General features: G+C 42.7%; 1 protein-coding gene across 2 annotated transcripts in view; it reads left to right on the plus strand.

Annotated features, from left to right (window-relative positions):
• Positions 1-1,156: 1,156 nt before the first annotated feature.
• The window catches only part of TUB (TUB bipartite transcription factor), a 340,142-nt gene continuing 321,260 nt past the window's right edge, over positions 1,157-20,038 (plus strand). For both annotated transcript variants that reach the window (XM_075065147.1, XM_075065148.1), the window contains exon 1: positions 1,157-1,292. In XM_075065147.1, the coding sequence (XP_074921248.1) occupies positions 1,237-1,292 (56 nt within the window). In that variant the 5' untranslated portion in view covers positions 1,157-1,236. The remainder of the gene's footprint in view (positions 1,293-20,038) is intronic.

Raw genomic sequence — 20,038 nt, forward strand, 5'->3', positions numbered from 1 at the left:
CAAGAAATGCTCTTTCTGCTTGGAAAAGCCATCCGGAGGGTTCATTGTACACAGTTATTCCTGATGAGTGATGTGTGAGCCATGCCAGCCTGATCTCATCTCCTTGCAATGACTTAGCATTAGTCAGCAAGCCAGTGGGGGGAGTGAGACCCCTAAATAACAGGGCTCACTTTCAGAAGTGACAGCTTCCTGAAGCAAATGACTGCTTTCTGAAACTGGGGACTTCAGCTCCTGCATTGTAATAAATGTTATACCTTTCCGAAGTGGAATCTCATGGTGGCATGGAATCTTTTCCCGTCCTGAGGCAGTCGTGGCAGATTGCTACAAATGTGCTGACTGTCCCGTAGAAAACATGGGAAGATCTGCCTTCTGCCTAGTACGCTTACACTGTATGAAACAAGTGACTGAGGTGTAACATGCCACACATTTTGAAGAATTTCCACTATAATCCCAGAATGAGGAGAGCTGATGTATGCTGAGCAAAAGCCTGATCCCTTTGATCTCAGTGGACTTTGGATTTGGACCTTATAAACCAGCTCTCTTCATCTGAAACAGATCAGACAGTCGTGCTTAGGTATGTTTAAGTGGACTTTTCCTGTGATGGAGGGGTGGTGATCCATGCAAAGCTGTCACACTGAATGATGACCGTGAGGTTTGAGGTCTGTACTTCTGTACACAGAGGATTTTTTTTATTGTCCGTTTGAAGGATAATGTTTGAAAGACACAGAGATTAGGCTATTGGACAGAGGAAGGGTGATGTCAGAAAGATGGAGCTGTATCTATGGAAACCATAAATAAAAAAGAAATTGTGCTGTAGCAGGAAGTACATGAACCACTTCTACTCATCCCTGTTTACAGAATATCTTTAAAGCAGCTTAGCACCATTACATTGCTTTCACCTAAACACAGCTGTGCCTAACAACCTGCTGAAAGCATCCTCCTGTTGTTTGCACAGAACATAAACTAAAGCCTGAGAGCAATCCCCACCTCCTGAAAATACAATGGTATATTCCTTAGATTGTGAGTCCCAACTGAATCAGTGGCTGTGCATTTAATTCTGGTCCCATCTTGCATGGCTGTAGGTATCATTCAGCATCCTTGCCGTTGGTTGGTTTTCAGAGACAGGTGTCTTATTTTTAAAACAACCTTCTTGTCCATCCCTCCTGCATAGACAATCAGTGGCTCTGTGCAGGAGAAGCAAGTGATAATAGAAGTGCTGCAGCTGACACCCAGAGAATGGATGGTGTCAGTAGCAACAGGACAATGTCGTACAGTAGATGGAGTTATGACAGGTATTGTACGTCTTAATTTTTTTACCTTGCTTCTTTCTGGTATTGCTAGGCAAGGCAAAGCAAAGCAATTAGAAACTGAGTCTGAGATCTCCTATTACTGCCTTTAAAATCTGAATGATACTTTAGGAATACAGGTCTTCTAATTATATAGGCATGACTTTTTCTGTTAGACTCGATGTTGCTTTGAAAATTAGAATGTTTGTTTCATTTATCTATTCTCGCAGAAAGCGAGTTTATTTCCACCAGGGCAGCACAAGATAATTATTTTATTATTCAATATGGGGAGAATTGTTAGCTATTTCCATACAGATATTTCCTGGACTTTTTCAGCAAACACTTTGATCTTTAGTTTGAAATACAATAAGGAATGAGACAATTGTTCATACAGACCTATGAAAAGAGGCATTTGCTTGTCGGTTTCAGTTCAGAGTTGATACCTGGAAATTAAATAACTTAAAATGCTGGAGCCTAAGATGTTCTGGTTTTCAGGACTTCAGGTTTTGTGGTTGTGGTAGAATAGTGATACTTTCAGATAAGAAATCTGAAAAATTCTGTAGCAAATGTGCAACATAGAGCTGGAAAATGCTGGTTTAGGTGACCCAATGAAGCCGTTATAAATGCTTAGACTGTATTTTGTGTCAAGATGCAACTATTTACACTTTTATTCCTCCACCCCAGAATGTGTAATGGCAAAATTTTGTCCCATTAATTTGCTTTGTATGTGGCTACAAGGTAACTTGCACAAGTAGAATTGAGCACAATTCATGATTATGACGATAGATTTTTTTAAGGCTTCGCCTTAAATAAAATACCCCCACACTTATCAAAACGATTTTAAAATCTGTAAATTGTACACTTGGGACTGGATTTATGTGCTAATAGGGCTGTCACCACAGTGAGTCAGTGTGACAAAAACAACCATCAGAAATAATCCTTGAAAGGTTTATGAACTGAAAAAACAATGCTTTGAATGGCACCCACTTTGCCTACGTGTGTAAGGTTACATGGTTTATACACACACACACAGCATGCACTCCTTAACTTTGTGACTGAAAATCCTATATACATCACCAGAAAATGTATGAATATCATTTTATACGTGTGTCACAATCTATTTCAGATCATGTGGAGGAGAGTGGGAATGTGTATATATAGGTATATTTATGCAAACACACATACAAAAAGATGTGTTATACAACATGCTGTGTTTGTACGCAAGTAATCCTGTCCCCCCCATAGAGACACCTTTTTGTCTCTTATGCCATGTTCTAAGTAAAAGTGTCACAGCACCATGATATATTTGAATCTATTCCATGTATGCCAAGTTTTGCGGCTGTTATACCTCAATCTCGTAGTGTATGGAACAGAAATTTCAAGAGAATTAGTCTTAGATGTGTTTTCTTTGTGGCAGTGTGTTTGCTTTACCCATGTTTACTGCTTTAGAGTCAGTTATCCAGTTCACTGTGACAGAAATGAAAACTGAAAAGTCTCTATTGCTAATTATTAGCATTGCATTCAGTATGTGTGCTGTACTCATTTCTGTCTGGCTTCTTTGCTCTCTGCATTATATTTTTGGGAAGAAATGCAATATTTCCATGTCTCACTTGCCTTCAGTTGCACAGCTTCCAGATTGTTATGAAAAATTTCAGAAACACAAGGTATATGAGCCGATGCCTGTATAATTTATTCTCTCCCAGTTGCTAATGCTGGAAGGTTGAGGAACGAATTGTTGCTTTTTCAACCGTATCTCCCTGCTGAAAAAATGGTGCATAGTTGTTTTCGTACATTGAAACCGTCTTCTTACATCTATCTATAAGAAGATGCCCCATATAATTATAACAAAGATTGCTCCTCTCTAATATCAGAAACCTCATTGTGCTATTTGTATTTGAGGCACTGTACATGATCCATTTTTGCTGATCTCATTGAATGCAAAAAACAGCTGTCAGGAGGCGATTACTTATTTCTGTTAGCATAAAAACACCTCAGGGAATAAGCAGGTTCTATTCATGCTAATATAGTATCCTTTTTCCTGTGGCTATTTGGGTTTGCCTCTTTTTACATTTATACAAATGACCAACCAGGCTGGAAGTAAATGCTCAAGATAGGTCTGTGGAGTTTCCCTCTTACAAGTGAGAAATGCACCAAACATAAGTATACAGTGTGTTCCAAATGTACTCTTCTTATCGACTCTTCCCCCATCTCCCTCATTTTTACATCAATCTTACATTTCCTTCAGTTGTGCTTCCTGGAATTTCTATCCCAAGCATTCAAAAATCATGAGTCAGGTCCCCAAAAAGCAAGAGACTGTCTTAAAGGTCATTACACTTAAAAACTGCTAGAGTACTTTTTATTTGCCTTTTGAACATTTAGGGTGCAGTTAGGTCATATTGTCAAACTTGTCTCTGCAACCAAGACAGCTAGAAGTTCCTTTAAAAAAAAAAAATGAAAGCTGAGATTCTCCTCTAGTCGATTGCCAACAGGAACTTTAAGAAACAAACTAAATATGCGAGACTCGTGATGAAATCATGAGAGTTGGACATCCTGGTGTAAGAGGAAGTTAAAGTTCTACTAGTCCTGGTAACAAACTTCTAACTTATTCCTACTCTGGGGGGGCAGCAGGACCTTGGGCAAGTTACCATACAGTTCTCTGCCTCAGTTTCCCCACCTGTAAAATAGAGAAACTGGTCTCATGTGTAAAGAAATAGCACTATACACCCATTAGGTATTTTTATTGCTCCTTCCAAAAATATCAAAGTAAAATAAACACCACAATATATTTCAGAAAGGAGGGAAATGAGAAGACACCTGCTGCTGAAGTACTTGCAATTATCATGAAACATAATGACTGGTTGTCATGGTAACTTCTCACTCTCAGGATAAGCGGACCACAGTACCTCAAAAATTTAAAGGCACCTTTAAAAAACAAACATATGCAGCAAATCTTACGTGATTGGCTCTAGGTCTTCACTATTCTGTAAGAAACATTTTATGGTAAATTTTTATGGGTCTAGTGATCTTAGCAGAGTCAAGCCAGAAACTGCTGAGTTTCGCTGCTTCAGTACCTGAGCAAGGTACATTAAAGGTAGCTTGGGTATGTCTACATGAAATGTCTGCACTCTCTGAGACTTCAGTGTAAACATTCTCTCTTTTCTCCATCTGTAAAATGGGATAACAACAATACTTTCCTTTCTCCTAAGGGCATTAGGAAGATGAATTAATATTTGTGGAGCTCTGTAGGTGATAGTTATTGTGACATTTCTCATTCTTTTTACTCTGGATTTCGCTATGCTCTATGCTCTTTTATATTTTATTTTAAATTAGCAAGCTTAAAGAGCTATTTCAGAGGGAGAAGAAGAAAGGTCTTCAGAGGTAGTATAAGAGCAATGATCAATCTTAACAGGTTTTCTTCCCATATCTACTTAATGATAGGGGTTTTCCCTGCTGTGAGGCCTCATGTCGCATGCAATAGCTTTGCAGATAGGGGACTCCTTTTGAAGTTAGCAGTGTGCTTGTGATTTCAGAGAGCTTTTAGGATATATAATATATATAAAAAAATTCCCCTCTCACTCCTATGGGTGGTATGTGTCTTCCTCAATCTCGGGTCCTCTACCAGAGGCCTTGGAGTTTGAGGGTTCTGCGCAGTATCTTAGCTGTTCCTAGCACTGCACTCTTCTGGACAGAGAGCTCTGATGTTGTTCCTGGGATCTGTTGGAGCCACTCACCCAGCTTAGGAGTCACAGCGGATGTCAAGCCACTGTCCTGGACGAAACCCGGAACATCCAGGAGTACATCAGTAAGATGGCCCCCAAAGATAGCTGCTGAGAGAATGCCTGAGGCAGCAGCAGACATGGGAGAAGACCAAGCAGAAAAAGTGCCATGGCAAGACAAGACCCTTCATGGATGTACCATCGACAGATAGCTGAGATGGCTGACATTGGAAATCCTACAAGTGGCTGGGAAGGGCTGGACTAAAGACAGCACTGAGGCAACTGGATCATAGCAGCACAGGAACAGGCACTGAGCACCAATCCATGAAGCAGGGGTTACCACACTAGAGAGGACCCAAGGTGCAGACTGTGCAGAGAGGCCTCAGAGCCAAGTCCAACACATAGTGGCAGGATGTCAGATGCAGGCAGGGAACAGCATACACTGAACGGTGCACACAAGTGGCTGGCATTGTGTACAGGAACATCTGCACAGCGTATGGCTAGACCCTCCAAGACCAGATGGGAGATTCCAGCAGAAGGTTGCGGAGAATAGCAGGGACTAAGATTCTGTGGGACTTCCAGATCCAGACGGAAGCAGGTACTGGCAATCAACCCAGACATCGTGGTAATAGACAGGAGCAGAAGACAGACGGTGTGATAGATATAGCAGTGCCAAGTGACAGCAACATCAGGAAGAAGGAATATGAGAAGCTGGAGAAGTACCAGGGCCTGAAAGAGGACTAGAGAGGATGTGGAAAGGGAAGGCCAAAGTGGTCCCAGTGGTGGTAGGAGCACTCGGGCTGTGACTCTAAGCCGGGTGAGTGGCTCCAACAAATCCCAGGAACAACATCAGAGCTCTCTGTCCAGAAAAGTGCGGTGCTAGGAAACAGCTAAGATACTGCGCAGAACCCTCAACTCCCAGGCCTCTGGTAGAGGACACTGAGGTGAGGAAACACATACACCACAAATATAATATATATAAAAATCCCCTCTCACTCTATGGGTGGTATGTGTCTCCTCAATCTCGGGTCCTCTACCAGAGCCTGGGAGTTTGAGGGTTCTGCGCAGTATCTTAGCTGTTCCTAGCACCGCACTCTTCTGGACAGAGAGCTCTGATGTTGTTCCTGAGATCTGTTGGAGCAACTCACCGGCTTTAGGAGTCACGTGCCCCAGGGGGGTTGAGGGGGGGGGGGGGGGGCGGGGGTGGTAGTTCCACCCCAGCATCTCTTGACTACCTTTCCCTTCTCTTACTACCTCCGGCCACACTTCCAGGGTAAATACATCCCGATATCCTCACTGTAACGGCGTCAGGTCGATTAGCGATCGATGTCTCATTCTATGCTTGCATACACTGATTCATCCCATGTAGAGGAGTCTATGTACTCATCCTGAACCGACCGCTTACCAGTTCTCTGTATTATCTGTGGCGAGGGTTTATCACCTATGGCAGAACAGGTGCAGCGGGACAGTGCATCACCTTTAAATCCGCACGATTGTCACTTGTGCAATGCTGCTGATTGACGTCTTAGTGTTCTTCCATATCCATTGAGTTCTTGAGCAGTCTTAGTGGTCCTGTTGACTTTGTATACTCGCAGACTATTCACTAGATCCAACGTGTGCGGCATGAGTCGAGGCTCCTTTGTCAATTCCAGGCTTGCCAGCATGGTCTGTCTAGACCGTTGATCTGGGGCGACGTCTCACTATGAGTGCAAACGTGTTTGATGTGTTGTCCCAATTACCCTTCTGACGTCTCATGTACTGGCGCGCAGTGTCTGTAGCTTGGCCGCTATGCTGCCTGAGATGATTTCCATGTGTAGAGACCAGGTTATTGCCGTAGGACGGTTCTGTCCCCGTAGCATGGGTCTTCATGATGCAGGGTGCGACACTGTCTTGACCTTGTGTTAGCCAGTTGGGTGGGATGCCTGCTGCACAGCTGTTCATTCTGGCGGCGCATTCATGCACTGTGTTAGTTATCCATTTAGCCAGTCAGTTTGATCATCTGTTGGTCATGTCGTCCACTCTTCAGTGCTTGACGCCATCTGATTCTCTAGCTGTGATGTGACTGGCTGTTCTGTGAACCGCATTGCTCTGCTTCTCAGTCCCGCACAACCACTGTTCACTGTGTACAACTTCTCTTTCTACCCATATGTTCTTATCTGAGCAGTACTTGTTCCAGTTCCCTCTGCTGGGTCTCTCTGACTATAACTACGAGTACACCAAACTTGGATGAAGAACAGGGGCATTACTTTTTGCGCTCTGCTTCTCTAGTATCTCTTACTCTTGGTAGCGCCAATCAAACTTGTTTATCATGTCTCTATTGTGCTTCAGAGGAGTCAGCCATTATTTTTCAGTAGCCCGATCTTCTTACAACCCTCTCTATTCCACCACTGACTAGCACGTCTCCCGAGTCGTCCTTAGATCTATCGCTCGCAACCTCATTTTCTAGGTGTAGTACATACGTGTTCTAGTCTTGATCTGTAGCCAAGCATCGATTATAGAGCTTCAGCTATACCAGTTCATGGTTTGAGTTATGGTGGAGGGGATTGTCCTGAGGCGGCTCTGTTGCATCTTCTAACTACTACTTGATGTATTTCAACTGAGCCTTGGTAATCGGTCTCTTGAGACTGACTGTAGCTGGTTTACGTCGCATTATCGTTATGCCTCATACTACCTGCGTGTGCTCTCAAATGAGGTCAGTCGAATTTTCAGCTTCAGCGTGTGGAGAATGCACACACTGTCTTTCCAGTTTCTGAGCTGGGCAAGTGTATGAAGTGGAGGTTGGTCTATCTCAAGCTGGAAGCAGGCTTCCTCTTACTATTAAGCTGGGTAACTACGTTTTCCTCGTAAGTGTGATGTAGCCTTTGCGCATTTCCACATCCCCCATACTTTCATAATCCTCCATTACCTACTGTTTATGAGCATTCATCAATTCCAGTCTCTTTAATCTCGTCCATCGAATGCGTTTGTTCCAGCACCCACTTATCGTGCAGAATTGTTCTCTGGTCCTCAACGGCTGGCGCAGGACCCTGTATATTTGGGGGTGTTACCGGGCGACCTCCAATTGCCGCATACTCCCTATTCTTACTCTCATATTTGAGTAGCAGGTGAAGCTAGGGTCTTTTGCCCAAGGCCCCTATTGATAAGTTGGGTACTTCTAACCGATTAACCCGCAGTCTCCGTATCAATAGAGCGGCGCTCCTAACCACTAAGCTATCCATCTCGTAAAATCTCGCATCTATTATCATACTATATCTATATATCCTTAATCCTATCACACCCTTCTGTATTATTCACTGGTGAACAGCAAAGGGTGTATGAGATTAAGATAAGAGAGAGAGAAGAGAGAGAGAGAGATTAAGGGATAAGGACCCTACTGAAAAAATACAATGCCTGAATCCATCTGAAGCCCTAGAGAGCGCCTAAATCAAAGCTCACAGGCTACGGCTACCAGGCTAAAGAGAAACACTAGAGAAGCAAGCAAAAATAACAGCCCTGTTCTCTCAAGAACCATCAATGGTGTACTCCAATTCAGTGAACAACACAAGTAAAGCAAGCACCAGCACAAAAACTACACAGTACTGGAATGAAAATATGGAAAAAGAACTCATAAACCAGTGCAAAGTGCTTGCAGCGACCTGAGACAGACACAGCAACTCCAGAACAGAAACCAGTCACCATCAGCAGTAACAACATCCACAGCGGGTCAGAACAAAGCTGACAAACCTGGACTAGACAACACACCTACGGCTAAAGTAACTACACAGTGCATGAATGCCTAGCAGCAAGCAGATAACCAGCTGCTAGCAGCAGCTCCCCACTATTTACCCATAACTGCAATCACCAGAAAGGACACGTGCGATCAGAAAGACCCCTCAAGGGACAGAACGTCCCAACTACCGGCCAAACTGTCTCTCCCACAACATGGTAAATGTCCTATCTAGTCATCATATCGCCAGCTTACAGGAATCGCCCTATGGCCCAGTACATTAACAGGCTCAGAAGTGGCATTGGGAACTAACACCATAATGGCGTCAATAACACACATTGGCTCATTAGATAGAGCAGGTCGCCCAAGACTGCAATGCTAGACAGACCAATCTGAGCAGCAGCCTGGATTGGACACAGGGAATAGCTCTACGACGTCGAATGCCGCCACACGTGATCTGTGAATGTCGCGCTATATTGCAAAGTCAACCATGACACTAGGACCTTCGCTCAAGAACTCAATGGGATCTATGAAGACAATCATAAGTCAACTCACGCACTGGCAACAATGCCACAAGTGCCATATACCAAGTGATGCCCCCGCTCGTTCGGCATAGCTTAAACCCCCTCAGCCAGAAAATCCATAGACTCGGATACGGTATCAGGTTCAGGAGTAACACACACCACGCTCCTCTCACATGGATTACATCAAAGCTGTATGCTAAGTAAGCACAGACATCGTACCGCTAATCCTACGCGATTCTACAGTGAGGAATCGGATTCAATTCGGACTGGAAAGTGCCGATGTAGTAAAGAAGGAAGGTAAGTCAAGACTGATGGGTGGAACTAACCAGCGGGCCACATAGCAGACATACAGATCCAGCACAAGCTACCTTGTGCATCCACTCACATGAACCATAGGATGAGCAAGAAGAACAGCAACATCCAAGTATTACCAAAGGATACAACAGTCCTGAAGAGCCAGCTCAGGGAAAAACCAGATCCACGCCATCAACGATTACCCCTGCCAGTCATTAATACCCTCCGTAATAGTGAGAATGCCAATAGGAGGACATGGAGGCTGCCGATTGTGAATAACCGCGAAGCTCTCTCACAATACACGTAGGTTCCACCCAAGTCAACACCCTCAGACGTATAATCCAGCCGGAAAGAAGGCGGTGGCGAGGCATTGTGAGCGTCACAAAAGCCACGTCCTGATGCAACGCGACCATCATGGAGTACATCATAAAGATGACCCCCGAAAGATGAAGCTCCTGAGAGAATCTAGCAGCAAAGACATGGGAGGAAGACCAAGTCAGAAAGAATTCCACATGGATACAAAACCCGCCATGGATGTACCATCAACAATAGGCGAGGTGGCGACATTGGGAAATCCTATCCGCAGTCTGAAAGGCTGGACTAAAAGTATCAGCAACGAGGCACTGATCATTAATCGCACAGGAACATCACTGAAACCAATCCAGTGAACAGGGTCTACCACACTAGAGCAGGGACCCAAGGTGCAACTGGCAGAGAGGCTAGAGACAGTCCAACACATATGGCAGGTATGTCAGATGCGCAGCAGGAACACATACACTGAACGGTGCAACCCAAGTGCTGGCATTGGTACAGAACATCTGCACATCATATGGCTAGCCCCCAAGACCAGATGGGAGATTCCGCAGAAGGTGCGAGAATCAGGCTTAAGATTCTGTGACTTCCAGACCAGACGCGACAGTGGCAGGTACAGCCAACAAACCAGACACTGTGGTAAAACAAGACAGAACGCACAGCATGTGATAGAAATAGCAGCTGCCAATGACAATCCTCGCAACACAGCGAAGAAAGGTAAAGTTGAAGAAGTGAGAATGATCCAGGGCCTCGAAAGAGGAACTAGAGAGATTGGAAAGGGAAGCCAAATTCCGAGTAGGGGTAAGAGGGAGCACTCGGCTGTGACCCTAAGCCGGGTGAGTGCTTCCCATCCCTAGATCTCCAGGAACCAAATGCAGAGCTCTCTGTCCAGAAAGAGTGGCGTGCCTGACGAACAGCTAAGATACTGCGCAGGAACCTTCAACTCCCAGCCCTGGAGAGGGACCCGAGATTGAGCGAAACACCTACCACCCATATGAAGTGAAGGGAATTTTTTTAATTATAACTGTGAAGTGGTATGTGTTTCCTCAACCTCAGTGTCCTCTACCTAGAGGCCTGGATTTGAGGTCTGCCATAATCTAGCTTGTTCCTAGTAGACACTCTTTTTGTGTGCATTTTGGCAACTCTTGCTAGACAGAGAGCTCGATGTTTTCCTCGGATCTTTTTGGAGGCCACTCCACCCTCCGGCTTAGGAGTCACAGCCCGACTTATTTTTGCTCCTACCACTCACTGGGACCACATTTGGCCTTCCTCTTCCATCATCCCTCTCTATCCTTCTTTCAGTCCTGGTAACTGTCTCGCAGCTTCTCATAATTCCTTCTTCCTGATGTGTGTCACTTGCACTGGCTATATTATCCCACCCGCTTCTCGCTCCTGTTATACCACGATGTCTGGTTATGGCCATACCTGCCTGTTCCGTTGGATCTGGAAGTCCCACAGTTAATCTTATGCCCTGCTACTCCTGCAACCTTCTGCGGAACTCCCATCTGTCTGGGGAGGGTCTAGCCTGCATAACCTGCAATTCCTGGTACACAATGCACCACGTTGTGCATCCGCAGTGTAGGTTTGTCTGTCCCGCTGCATCCGACATTCCTGGCCACTATGTGTTGAGCGTCTCTGAGGCCTCCTCTGCACAGTCGGCACCTTGGGTCCTCCCAGTCGTGGTAGACCGCACTGCTTCAATTTGGATCTGGTGTCAGTGCCGTTCCTGTGCTTCTAATGATCAGTGCTCCAGTGCTGTCTTATGCCAACTCCCTCCCAGGCCATTGTGAGATTTGCCCATGTCACCATCCATGCTATGCTGTGATGGTCATCCCTAGATAGGTTCTTGTCTTGCCATGGCATTTTCTGCTTTGGTCTCCTCCCATGTCGGCCGCTCCGTCAGTGCATTATCTCTCACACTCACTTTGGGGGCCATCTACTGTAACTCCGAGTGTTCGCGTTTCGTCCAGACAGTGGCTTGACATCAATATTCCATCAACACAAGAGAACCTGGAATTGATATATCTATATATATATATCTATATATATCTATATATCTATATCTATATCTATATCTATATATATATATATATATATCATGTCCTGACTAGAATGTCTGAGATAGGAGATTCCCAGTAGTAGTGAGGTTGACAGCAGTAAGGCAGGGGCAGACATATTGGTCTCCCCAAATGATATAGTTTGAGATTAGAATGCAATACTCAGCTCTGCGATTGACTCGCTGAGTGACCTCACACAGGGCACTTCTCCTTTGTGTCTCAGTTTCTCTATATGCAAACCAAGGATTATGATACTTACTCTCCTCACAGAGGTGGTGTTGGGATGAGTTAAATCAGCAAAGTACTTCAAAAAATCAATGCTGAGTATTTCTATTACTACATTTAAATATCCCCATTTGTTTTCAATTGGGGATAGATAACAGTAAGTATTTTGATCATCAAAAGCTGCTGCACATACTTTAACCATGGGACAATGTAATTCTTATTGTGTGTATTCATGGATTTTTATTTGCAAACTTTAGTCAGATTTTTCAAATGTAGTCCCTGGAATTACAATTTACAAACTCCTTACCCACTACTTTGAAGAATTACTCTATAGAAACAATATTGCTAATTCCAGTGTGTGCCCTATGGATGAAAAAATAGAGGGGGAAAATCTAATGGTGGCAAGAGACCATCTGACACAAATTCCTCTTTGACCACCATGTTAAGCAGGTAAAGAAAAGAGCCTTGGCTCTTCCCAAAGTAGGGAATGGCGGAGGACAGCGCAGGTGTGACAAGGAGTGTATGTCAACTAAGAGAAAGTCATAAATGAATAAATATACAATATCCATATCTCCCAACTGTTCCTCCTTTAGAAAGGATAATGTCATTTTAGTAGTAAATCTGTCTTTGTTCCACATCCGTCTTGTGGTAACCTCTCATTACTGTACATTAACTTTGTAATCCCAAGATATAGACCAGAGTGGATAAAAATTGGTTGGAAACAAGATTAAAAAAAATTAAATTGGATTTTTAAATTTAAATATATTTTTCATTTTTAAAATAAACTTGTTTAAAATTGAAACAATAAACTATTTGTGTTAAGGCCTAAAATCATTTAAATTAAATAAAAAATATTAAGCAGCGCATGTTTGCTGATGAAGTTTTAAAGGAAGTCAAACCACTGTACTGATCCAAGTCACAGGTTAGCACCTGGATCCACAGTTTGTTGAGGTGCTAAACCATCTTTTGACAGCAATCACATGTATTTTCTTCTTTTCAGTTTATTCAACTAGTTCAGTTCAATGACTAGTTCATTCAAATATAAGAAACTGATTGGAAATTGGGAAAAAAAGGAAAGATTGTTTTCCTTTTCCATTCTAGGAATAAAAATGAGGTTTGAGAGGATGGGATCTACTAGTTCTAAAATCTTGAAGGACATAGTGACTAGAAACAATCAGTTCATTAACTACAAATAATAGTTATTTTTATTATTTATTTGTATTATTGTAGCACTGAAGAGCCTCATCATGGCCAGGATATACTACTTCTGTTTTTTAATAATCAATTTTAAATGCAAAACATGGTTTATTAATTTTTTTTTGTTATTGTATACAGAACATTTAAGGTAGTTTCATTTAACTAATAAAAACAATTATAAAAAAGCAGGTTCAGTGCATTTTTAATTTAATTCCAATTTTCATTTAAAGAGAGCTTGATATAAATACTAAGCAAAAATTAATAATCTAGTAATTAAAAAATTTATCCAACACTCCCTAGCATTAAAAATGTAAATATTAAGAATTTGAATAAATGTATGTTAAGCTATGTAATACCTTAAATAAATATATCCTCCTAGTCAGCAAAAAATTCCATGTTTAGTATATAGGCTGTATTTAGTTGCAAGTCAACGTATTAGTGGTTACCAACCAGTGAGAATCAACCTTTCTTTTGGAAAATAACTGGAGCGTACAAATGCAAAACAACATTAAAATGGATACTTTTAATCAAGGTTTCTGCTTACTGATTTAAATTCTGGTTAAAATTGGTAATTTAAATTGCTGTAATTGAAATCAATCCACCCTGTTATAGACTGTGGTTTTTGCTGAAAGAAATTAATCCCAGATTGTCTAAAGTTTCTTGTACTAATTGTTTAATCTCATTCAGTTCAGATGTTGTCCCAAATCATTGTACTAGAGTGTGTGTGTGTGTGTGTGTGTGTGTGTGAGAGAGAGAGAGAGAGAGAGAGAGGACTTGTTTCGGGAAAGAAAGTTGTAGCATCGCGAGTATACAATATCAAAGACATTTTTCTCCATGGATCTTTCTTTAATTTACAGATTGTAAAAGCCCGGATACTGCACTATTTGGAAATCTAAAACAGGTGCATATCAATGAAGGTCAGGGTTCAAAATATGCAGTTCCCATAGGGACTGCAGCAATTAATTTAAAGAGGCATTCCAAGTACGTACATATTAGCTATCAACTTTTGAGCACATTAAAAAGAAGAGGGAAGAAACCATACCACCAAGCTAGCAGTCATCTGCACTGGTTACTGAAAATATAAAAGTTTTACCTGTTTACAGGTTTATACCTCTTCACTGCCATCTGCAAATAAAAACTTACTATAAAGGAATCAGAGTGACTGTTCAGAAATAAAGCACAACTCCATTTGTGGTGATACACAAACTATTTTAAACAAACAAAAAAAAAGTGTCCAAGTTTCCAGGAACTTAGAGGAGAGTTTGGCATTTCTGAAGTGGGCTGATTACTTGTTAAGAGAGAAGGAAGTACAGTCGTACCCACAGGACACCACTTCTTAGAATGATTTACTCACAATATGTAGTGAGTTCTGATTCTCCCTGAACTAGACTGTCAGCCTGTTTCCCAAGCGCACACATTTCTGGTGCATAGAAAAAGCCTGGTCCCAGCTCAAAGCCAAACCTATTCCACCATCATCTCTCCTTCAGTTCTCCATGCTGAGCATGCTTTTGGCTAGGACTATCTTTGGTTCTAAATAATTTTGCTTCCCTCTCCTTGCCAATCTGTTTAGGATTGTCTTTCTAATAGAAGATCAGATTTCCCCCCCATCACTGACATGATGTGGTTCTTTCCTCTACAAAAGGTCACCCCTGAAACCAATAGGACTAATTACACACAGTAAGGCCTTAATATGTACACTGCTTTAAATAAGTCAGTTTTAAAATCTAGTTAAACTGGGGCAAGCCTCTGATGTAGACTCCAATTTGTTTTACCTTTGATTATAACAAATCAGTTTAAATCTGTATGTTAATTTACCAATGCAAGCTAAATCAATATAAGCAAGGGCTAAACTGCTTCATGTATGTATATATTCGGGGACTGCACTCTTTTAACTAGACAGAGTTTGAAATCAATTTAGTTAAACTGATGCATTTTTCCATTAGACAAGGCCCAAGTTACCACTAATTGTGGTAAAAACAGTGGTGAAAGAAGGAGCCATTTCATTAGATTACACTTTGAAAGAGTCTTCTCATTTTTGCCACAAAAGGTGGGCCAGTGTTGAGCTGTGAATGTGGTTTAACTCCAACGCGGTCAGGACTCACTTAACTTCTCCCTGTGGCCTTTGTTTAACCCTTTAATGGAACTTTTACTATTTATTCAGTAATGCATTTCTTTAATCCCTCTCTGCCACAACAATATTTTATTTATGCATTTACATTTAAAACAATACAAAATATACCTATCCAAGGCCCTAGGTGCCCTGACACAACATTAACAATGTAATAAATACAGTGAATTCCTAGCAGCGTTAACGGAATCAACTCAACAGCAACTCAGCCAGCCAGAGACATACAGGGTATGTCTACACAGCAATTTTTAGCCTCTCAGCCCAAGCCCTGCAAGCCCGAGTCAGCTGACCCAGGCTCTGAGACTAGGTGCTGCAGAATGTTTGTTGCAATGTATACGTGCCCATGGAAACGCCTTTTGCCCTTCATTGCTGTGGGAAGCACATCCTCAGTCCTCTCAAAAAAACCTGATTGAACAGGTGTCTTTTGCAGCTTGCTCAGAAAGTCACCAGATTTGGGATATTTTGTATGCGGGGGGAGTAGGGAGTTTCTGAAGCCTTTGCAGAGATTGTCCTGAAAGCAGCCCTCTTTTATAATGAGGGAGATCCAGCTAATGTACCCCTGCTGATGGCAGCAACGTTGGTATGGCCTGGGGAGTGAGGCAATTCCTCACATAGGGCTTTATAGGTCATAACTAACCATCAAATTCAAAGACTACCAGTATTGCTGCATGGGAAAACATATTTTTCCAGGTTTTACTTTATATTTTCTTGCTGTCATTTGAGGAAAGGAATACAGATAAATGTCAGTTGGTTTTTAAAAATTAATAAAATATTAATAATTGGAGATATACTTTTATCTCCTAGAACTGGAAGGGACCTTGAAAGGTCATTGAGTTCAGCCCCCTGCCTTCACTAGCAGGACAAAGTACTGATTTTTCCCTAAGATCCCTAAGTGGCCCCCTCAACAACTGAACTCGCAAACCTGAGTTTAGCAGGCCAATGCTCAAACCACTGAGCTATCCCTCCCCCCAGTGTTGTATTAGCAGAGTCTAGAAATTGTTACAGAAACATTTTTGTAGTGGCGCTTCACCGTTCCGCCAATTAATTCAAGGAAGGTGACAGTTTAGCAGTTTCCCCCTTCCTTGACATTTAAAAAACAAGTTTCTAGGTAAACATCTTTTCCCTTCTGTCTGTGGAACTCTGCCATGCTGGGTCAGCTATTTGAATCGTAGCATTGTGGAATGAGTCAACTGGTTTAGGAGAGTCGTGTTACTTCCACCAACTGGCGACTGATTTGTGCTGCAACTAAGAAACAGGTAATCAATCCTTTGTATCTCTTATATAGCACTGATTTTTTTTTGGAAAATTAAACAAAAACATTGGATTATCTGAACTCCCCAACCTCCTTCCAAAATGTCCTAATTTTTGGACAAGTCCTCTGTGATGGGGTTCAATTCACCACCGCTGGCATCCCCTGCAGGTCACTCTGGGAATTAACTCTTGACTGCTCCGGGGCGTTCTCGCAGCCTGGTAGCTTGCCCATTGTCTCTGTGCTGCTGCCCTGGGACTCACATTGCTCCCTGCTTGGCGGCGTTCCCTTCAGGACAGTCTTCATCCACTTCAGGACACTGTCCTCCAGCAGTGCCTGGTACTCCAGTCTTACCCCCTTCCAGGGGGGTCTTAACAGCAGTCCATCTGTCTGCACCTGCCTTGGTGGCCAACCACAACCCTAGAGTCTGTGTCAGCCCCTCTCCTTGGTGGCCAAGGGCAATGCAAGGGGGGGAAGGGGAGGAACCCGGTTCCACCCACTACTCAGGGACCCTCTAGCAGCAGCCTCTCTCTGTCCTTCTCTCCCCTCTTGTCTGCCTAGTTTCACTGGGCCACTTTCCCTTTGGCCCTATGCACTTCTTCAACCCCTTCTAGCAAGGACCGCAGCCTGGCAGGTATCTGGGCCGGACCTCTGCTCTGCTCTGCTCTGCTCCCCCGTAAGCCTGCCTAGCACTGCTCTGTCCAAGGTTCTGTTCTGCTTTCCCGCACTAGTCAAGGAGTGACTGACTTCTCCTCTGCCAGGTAGCCTTTATATAGGATGTAGCCCGACTCTGATTGGCTGCCTGTTTCCCTGTCCTGATTGACTCTCCTCAGGCTTTGGCTGATTGACTGCTGACCTCTGCAGCCTCTAGGGCCTGGTTCAGCCCTTCTTCTCAGGGGGTGGGGCACTGCCCCACCACATCCTCAATATGTGACAAAATCTGCATGTTTCATTACAATTTGGAATTTAAACTTACTGCTTTTAGAGTACACTTTAGAAACTGCTAGTTCACTCTACCAAAAACATTTTCAGCATCTAAAAATAGAAATAGATTAGTCAGGTTGATGAAATTGGTTGAATCATCTCTCTCCCTTCCCCCCCACCCCCAAAAAATCAGGTCTAGAACTCTGTGAATGTAGTCTAACTGCCTATTTAATACAAAACCTATTTTAACTCTGAAAATATATCTACACAGTATTTTTCAGTCTATTTGATAAGACTGAAGCATGAAGCTTAGTGTTTTGGTTTAACAAAGAGATCACTACTGGATAGGTCTCTTCCAAGTTTTGATATTGCTACTATTTGGGCTTCACTCCAGGTATTGAGGATCTCTTACTCTTTCCACTTCTCATTAAAGATCTCTGCCAGTTGTGCCCTGAACTCTGGGGGAATCCATCCAGGCTCGAAGATTTACTGTGTTAAGTGATTTAATGATCTCTGTAACTTCGTCAGGTGTAAATGCTCCTGGTCTATCTGATCTGTTTTAGGGAGCTTTGCATTAATTCTATAATCTTTTATTTGTTTGGGATGTGCTGGCATAAAGCCTTCTGTAGAAATTTGTAAATGCCTCATCTATGTCCTTTGGACTTGCAAATGATGATGATTAATGATTTGGTTTCTTCCAGACTGGAGGTCTGGTTTTTATTATCTTGTATATATTTTAGTCCATTAGCAAGTAGCCTATCACTTTTGTTGCTTTTTTCATAATACTGTTGTTGTTCTGTAAATCTGATTGCCTTTTCAGTTTATAGCAGGTTTGATTTACTTCTAGCTTCAATTAGTCTCTTGTACATGCTCTGGGATTGATTTGTCTGATGTAGCTTTAAGTCTTTCTACTTCTTTCAAGAGGTTCTTCTTTTCTAACCTTGATATCATAGGATTAATCACTTAATAAGTTACTCCTGGGTTCCAGAGAGTGCTCTTTTAAACCTGGCTCACGTTATGTTTTTTGAAGTATAATTTCTTCTCTAACTTATGGATTCTCACCTGAGCACGTAAGAGAGGAATGTTTAATCTCCATATGTTTGTTTTAGTTGTGCCCTCAGTTTCTAATGAGAAGCCAGATGGCGCATAATCAGACCAGCACATACATCCTTGTTTAGCCAGAATAGTGTTATGAAACATAGATTTGGAAATTAATAGCATATCAGTTTGTGTATGTCTATGCTGTGGAATTGAATAAAAGGAATAATCTTTCATTTTCAGTGAGGCATCTTCATGTGTACATCATGTGTACTTACTAGTAGTTTTAGCTCCTTGCCTGACTGTTTCTCTAGCTGTTTTGGTGTCTGATCTGTCTATCTTTAGGATCAGGGCACAGCTATGACCCCATCCACTGTCACAATATCCCCTTCTCCAAATTCTTCCAAGAGTCGGGGGACTTTTTTTTGAAAAAGAGCAATTGACCTCTGCTGCTGAGGGATAGATGTTTCCTAAAGTTAGTATTTTTTCCAATTGCTCCTTTAATCAACAAGCGTTTACCATCTCGGCCTATGATTATTATTATGAATAATAGTGTTTACTGTTGTGGTGCCTAAGGGCCAGCCAAGAATGGGTCTCTACTCTTCTAGGTGCTGTACAAATATAGACTTTGTCTACTCTTAAAAGTTTGGTCAACATAGCTATGGTGGTCAGGGTGTGGGGAACCCCCCCCCCCACACTCTTGCAGGAACGCCATCTCCTCAAATCAAGTTAGCTACATGAATCCAAAGCCCCCTTCCGTCAATACAGCTTCATCTATTTTGGGGGTTATGCTGGCAGAGTTATGTTGATCAGAGCTGTGGGTTTTTTCCAGATCCCTGACCAACATAACCCCTAGAGCAGATGCAGCTGTGCTGGTGGAAGAGGGTTTCAGGTTGATGTAACTAACTTCATTTGCGGAGGTGCTGTTCCTACACTGATGGAGAAACTCTTTCTATCAATGTAGGCTGCATCTGCACTATGTGGTTATGCTGGCATAGCTACACTGACCTCACTATGCTGGTGTAGTTTCCATAGTGTAGACATATCTACACAGTAGTTGACAGTCCCTGTCCCAAAGAGTTTACAATCTAAATAGGCAAGATACCCATAGGATGGGGGAGGGGTATAGCATACCAGCCCAGTGAACTATGTGATGGCAGGAAACATGTTAGTTCCAGGATTTTTGAAGGGGTGGGTTTACCTGAGAGGATCAGCTATATATGGGGGGTGGGGTGGGGGAGGAGAGAAGAGAATGAGACAGTGGTAGGGGAAGAGGGGCAGGTGTGGAGCAAAGCTGAGGTAAAGATACTATCACGGAGCAGGAGGGGGAGGGTTGGAGAAACCTGTCAAAACTGGAAAATTCTCTGAATCTCCAAAGGTTT

The sequence above is a fragment of the Chelonoidis abingdonii genome, chromosome 4, assembly GCF_003597395.2.
Source record: "Chelonoidis abingdonii isolate Lonesome George chromosome 4, CheloAbing_2.0, whole genome shotgun sequence".
NCBI classification, from domain to species: domain Eukaryota; kingdom Metazoa; phylum Chordata; order Testudines; family Testudinidae; genus Chelonoidis; species Chelonoidis abingdonii.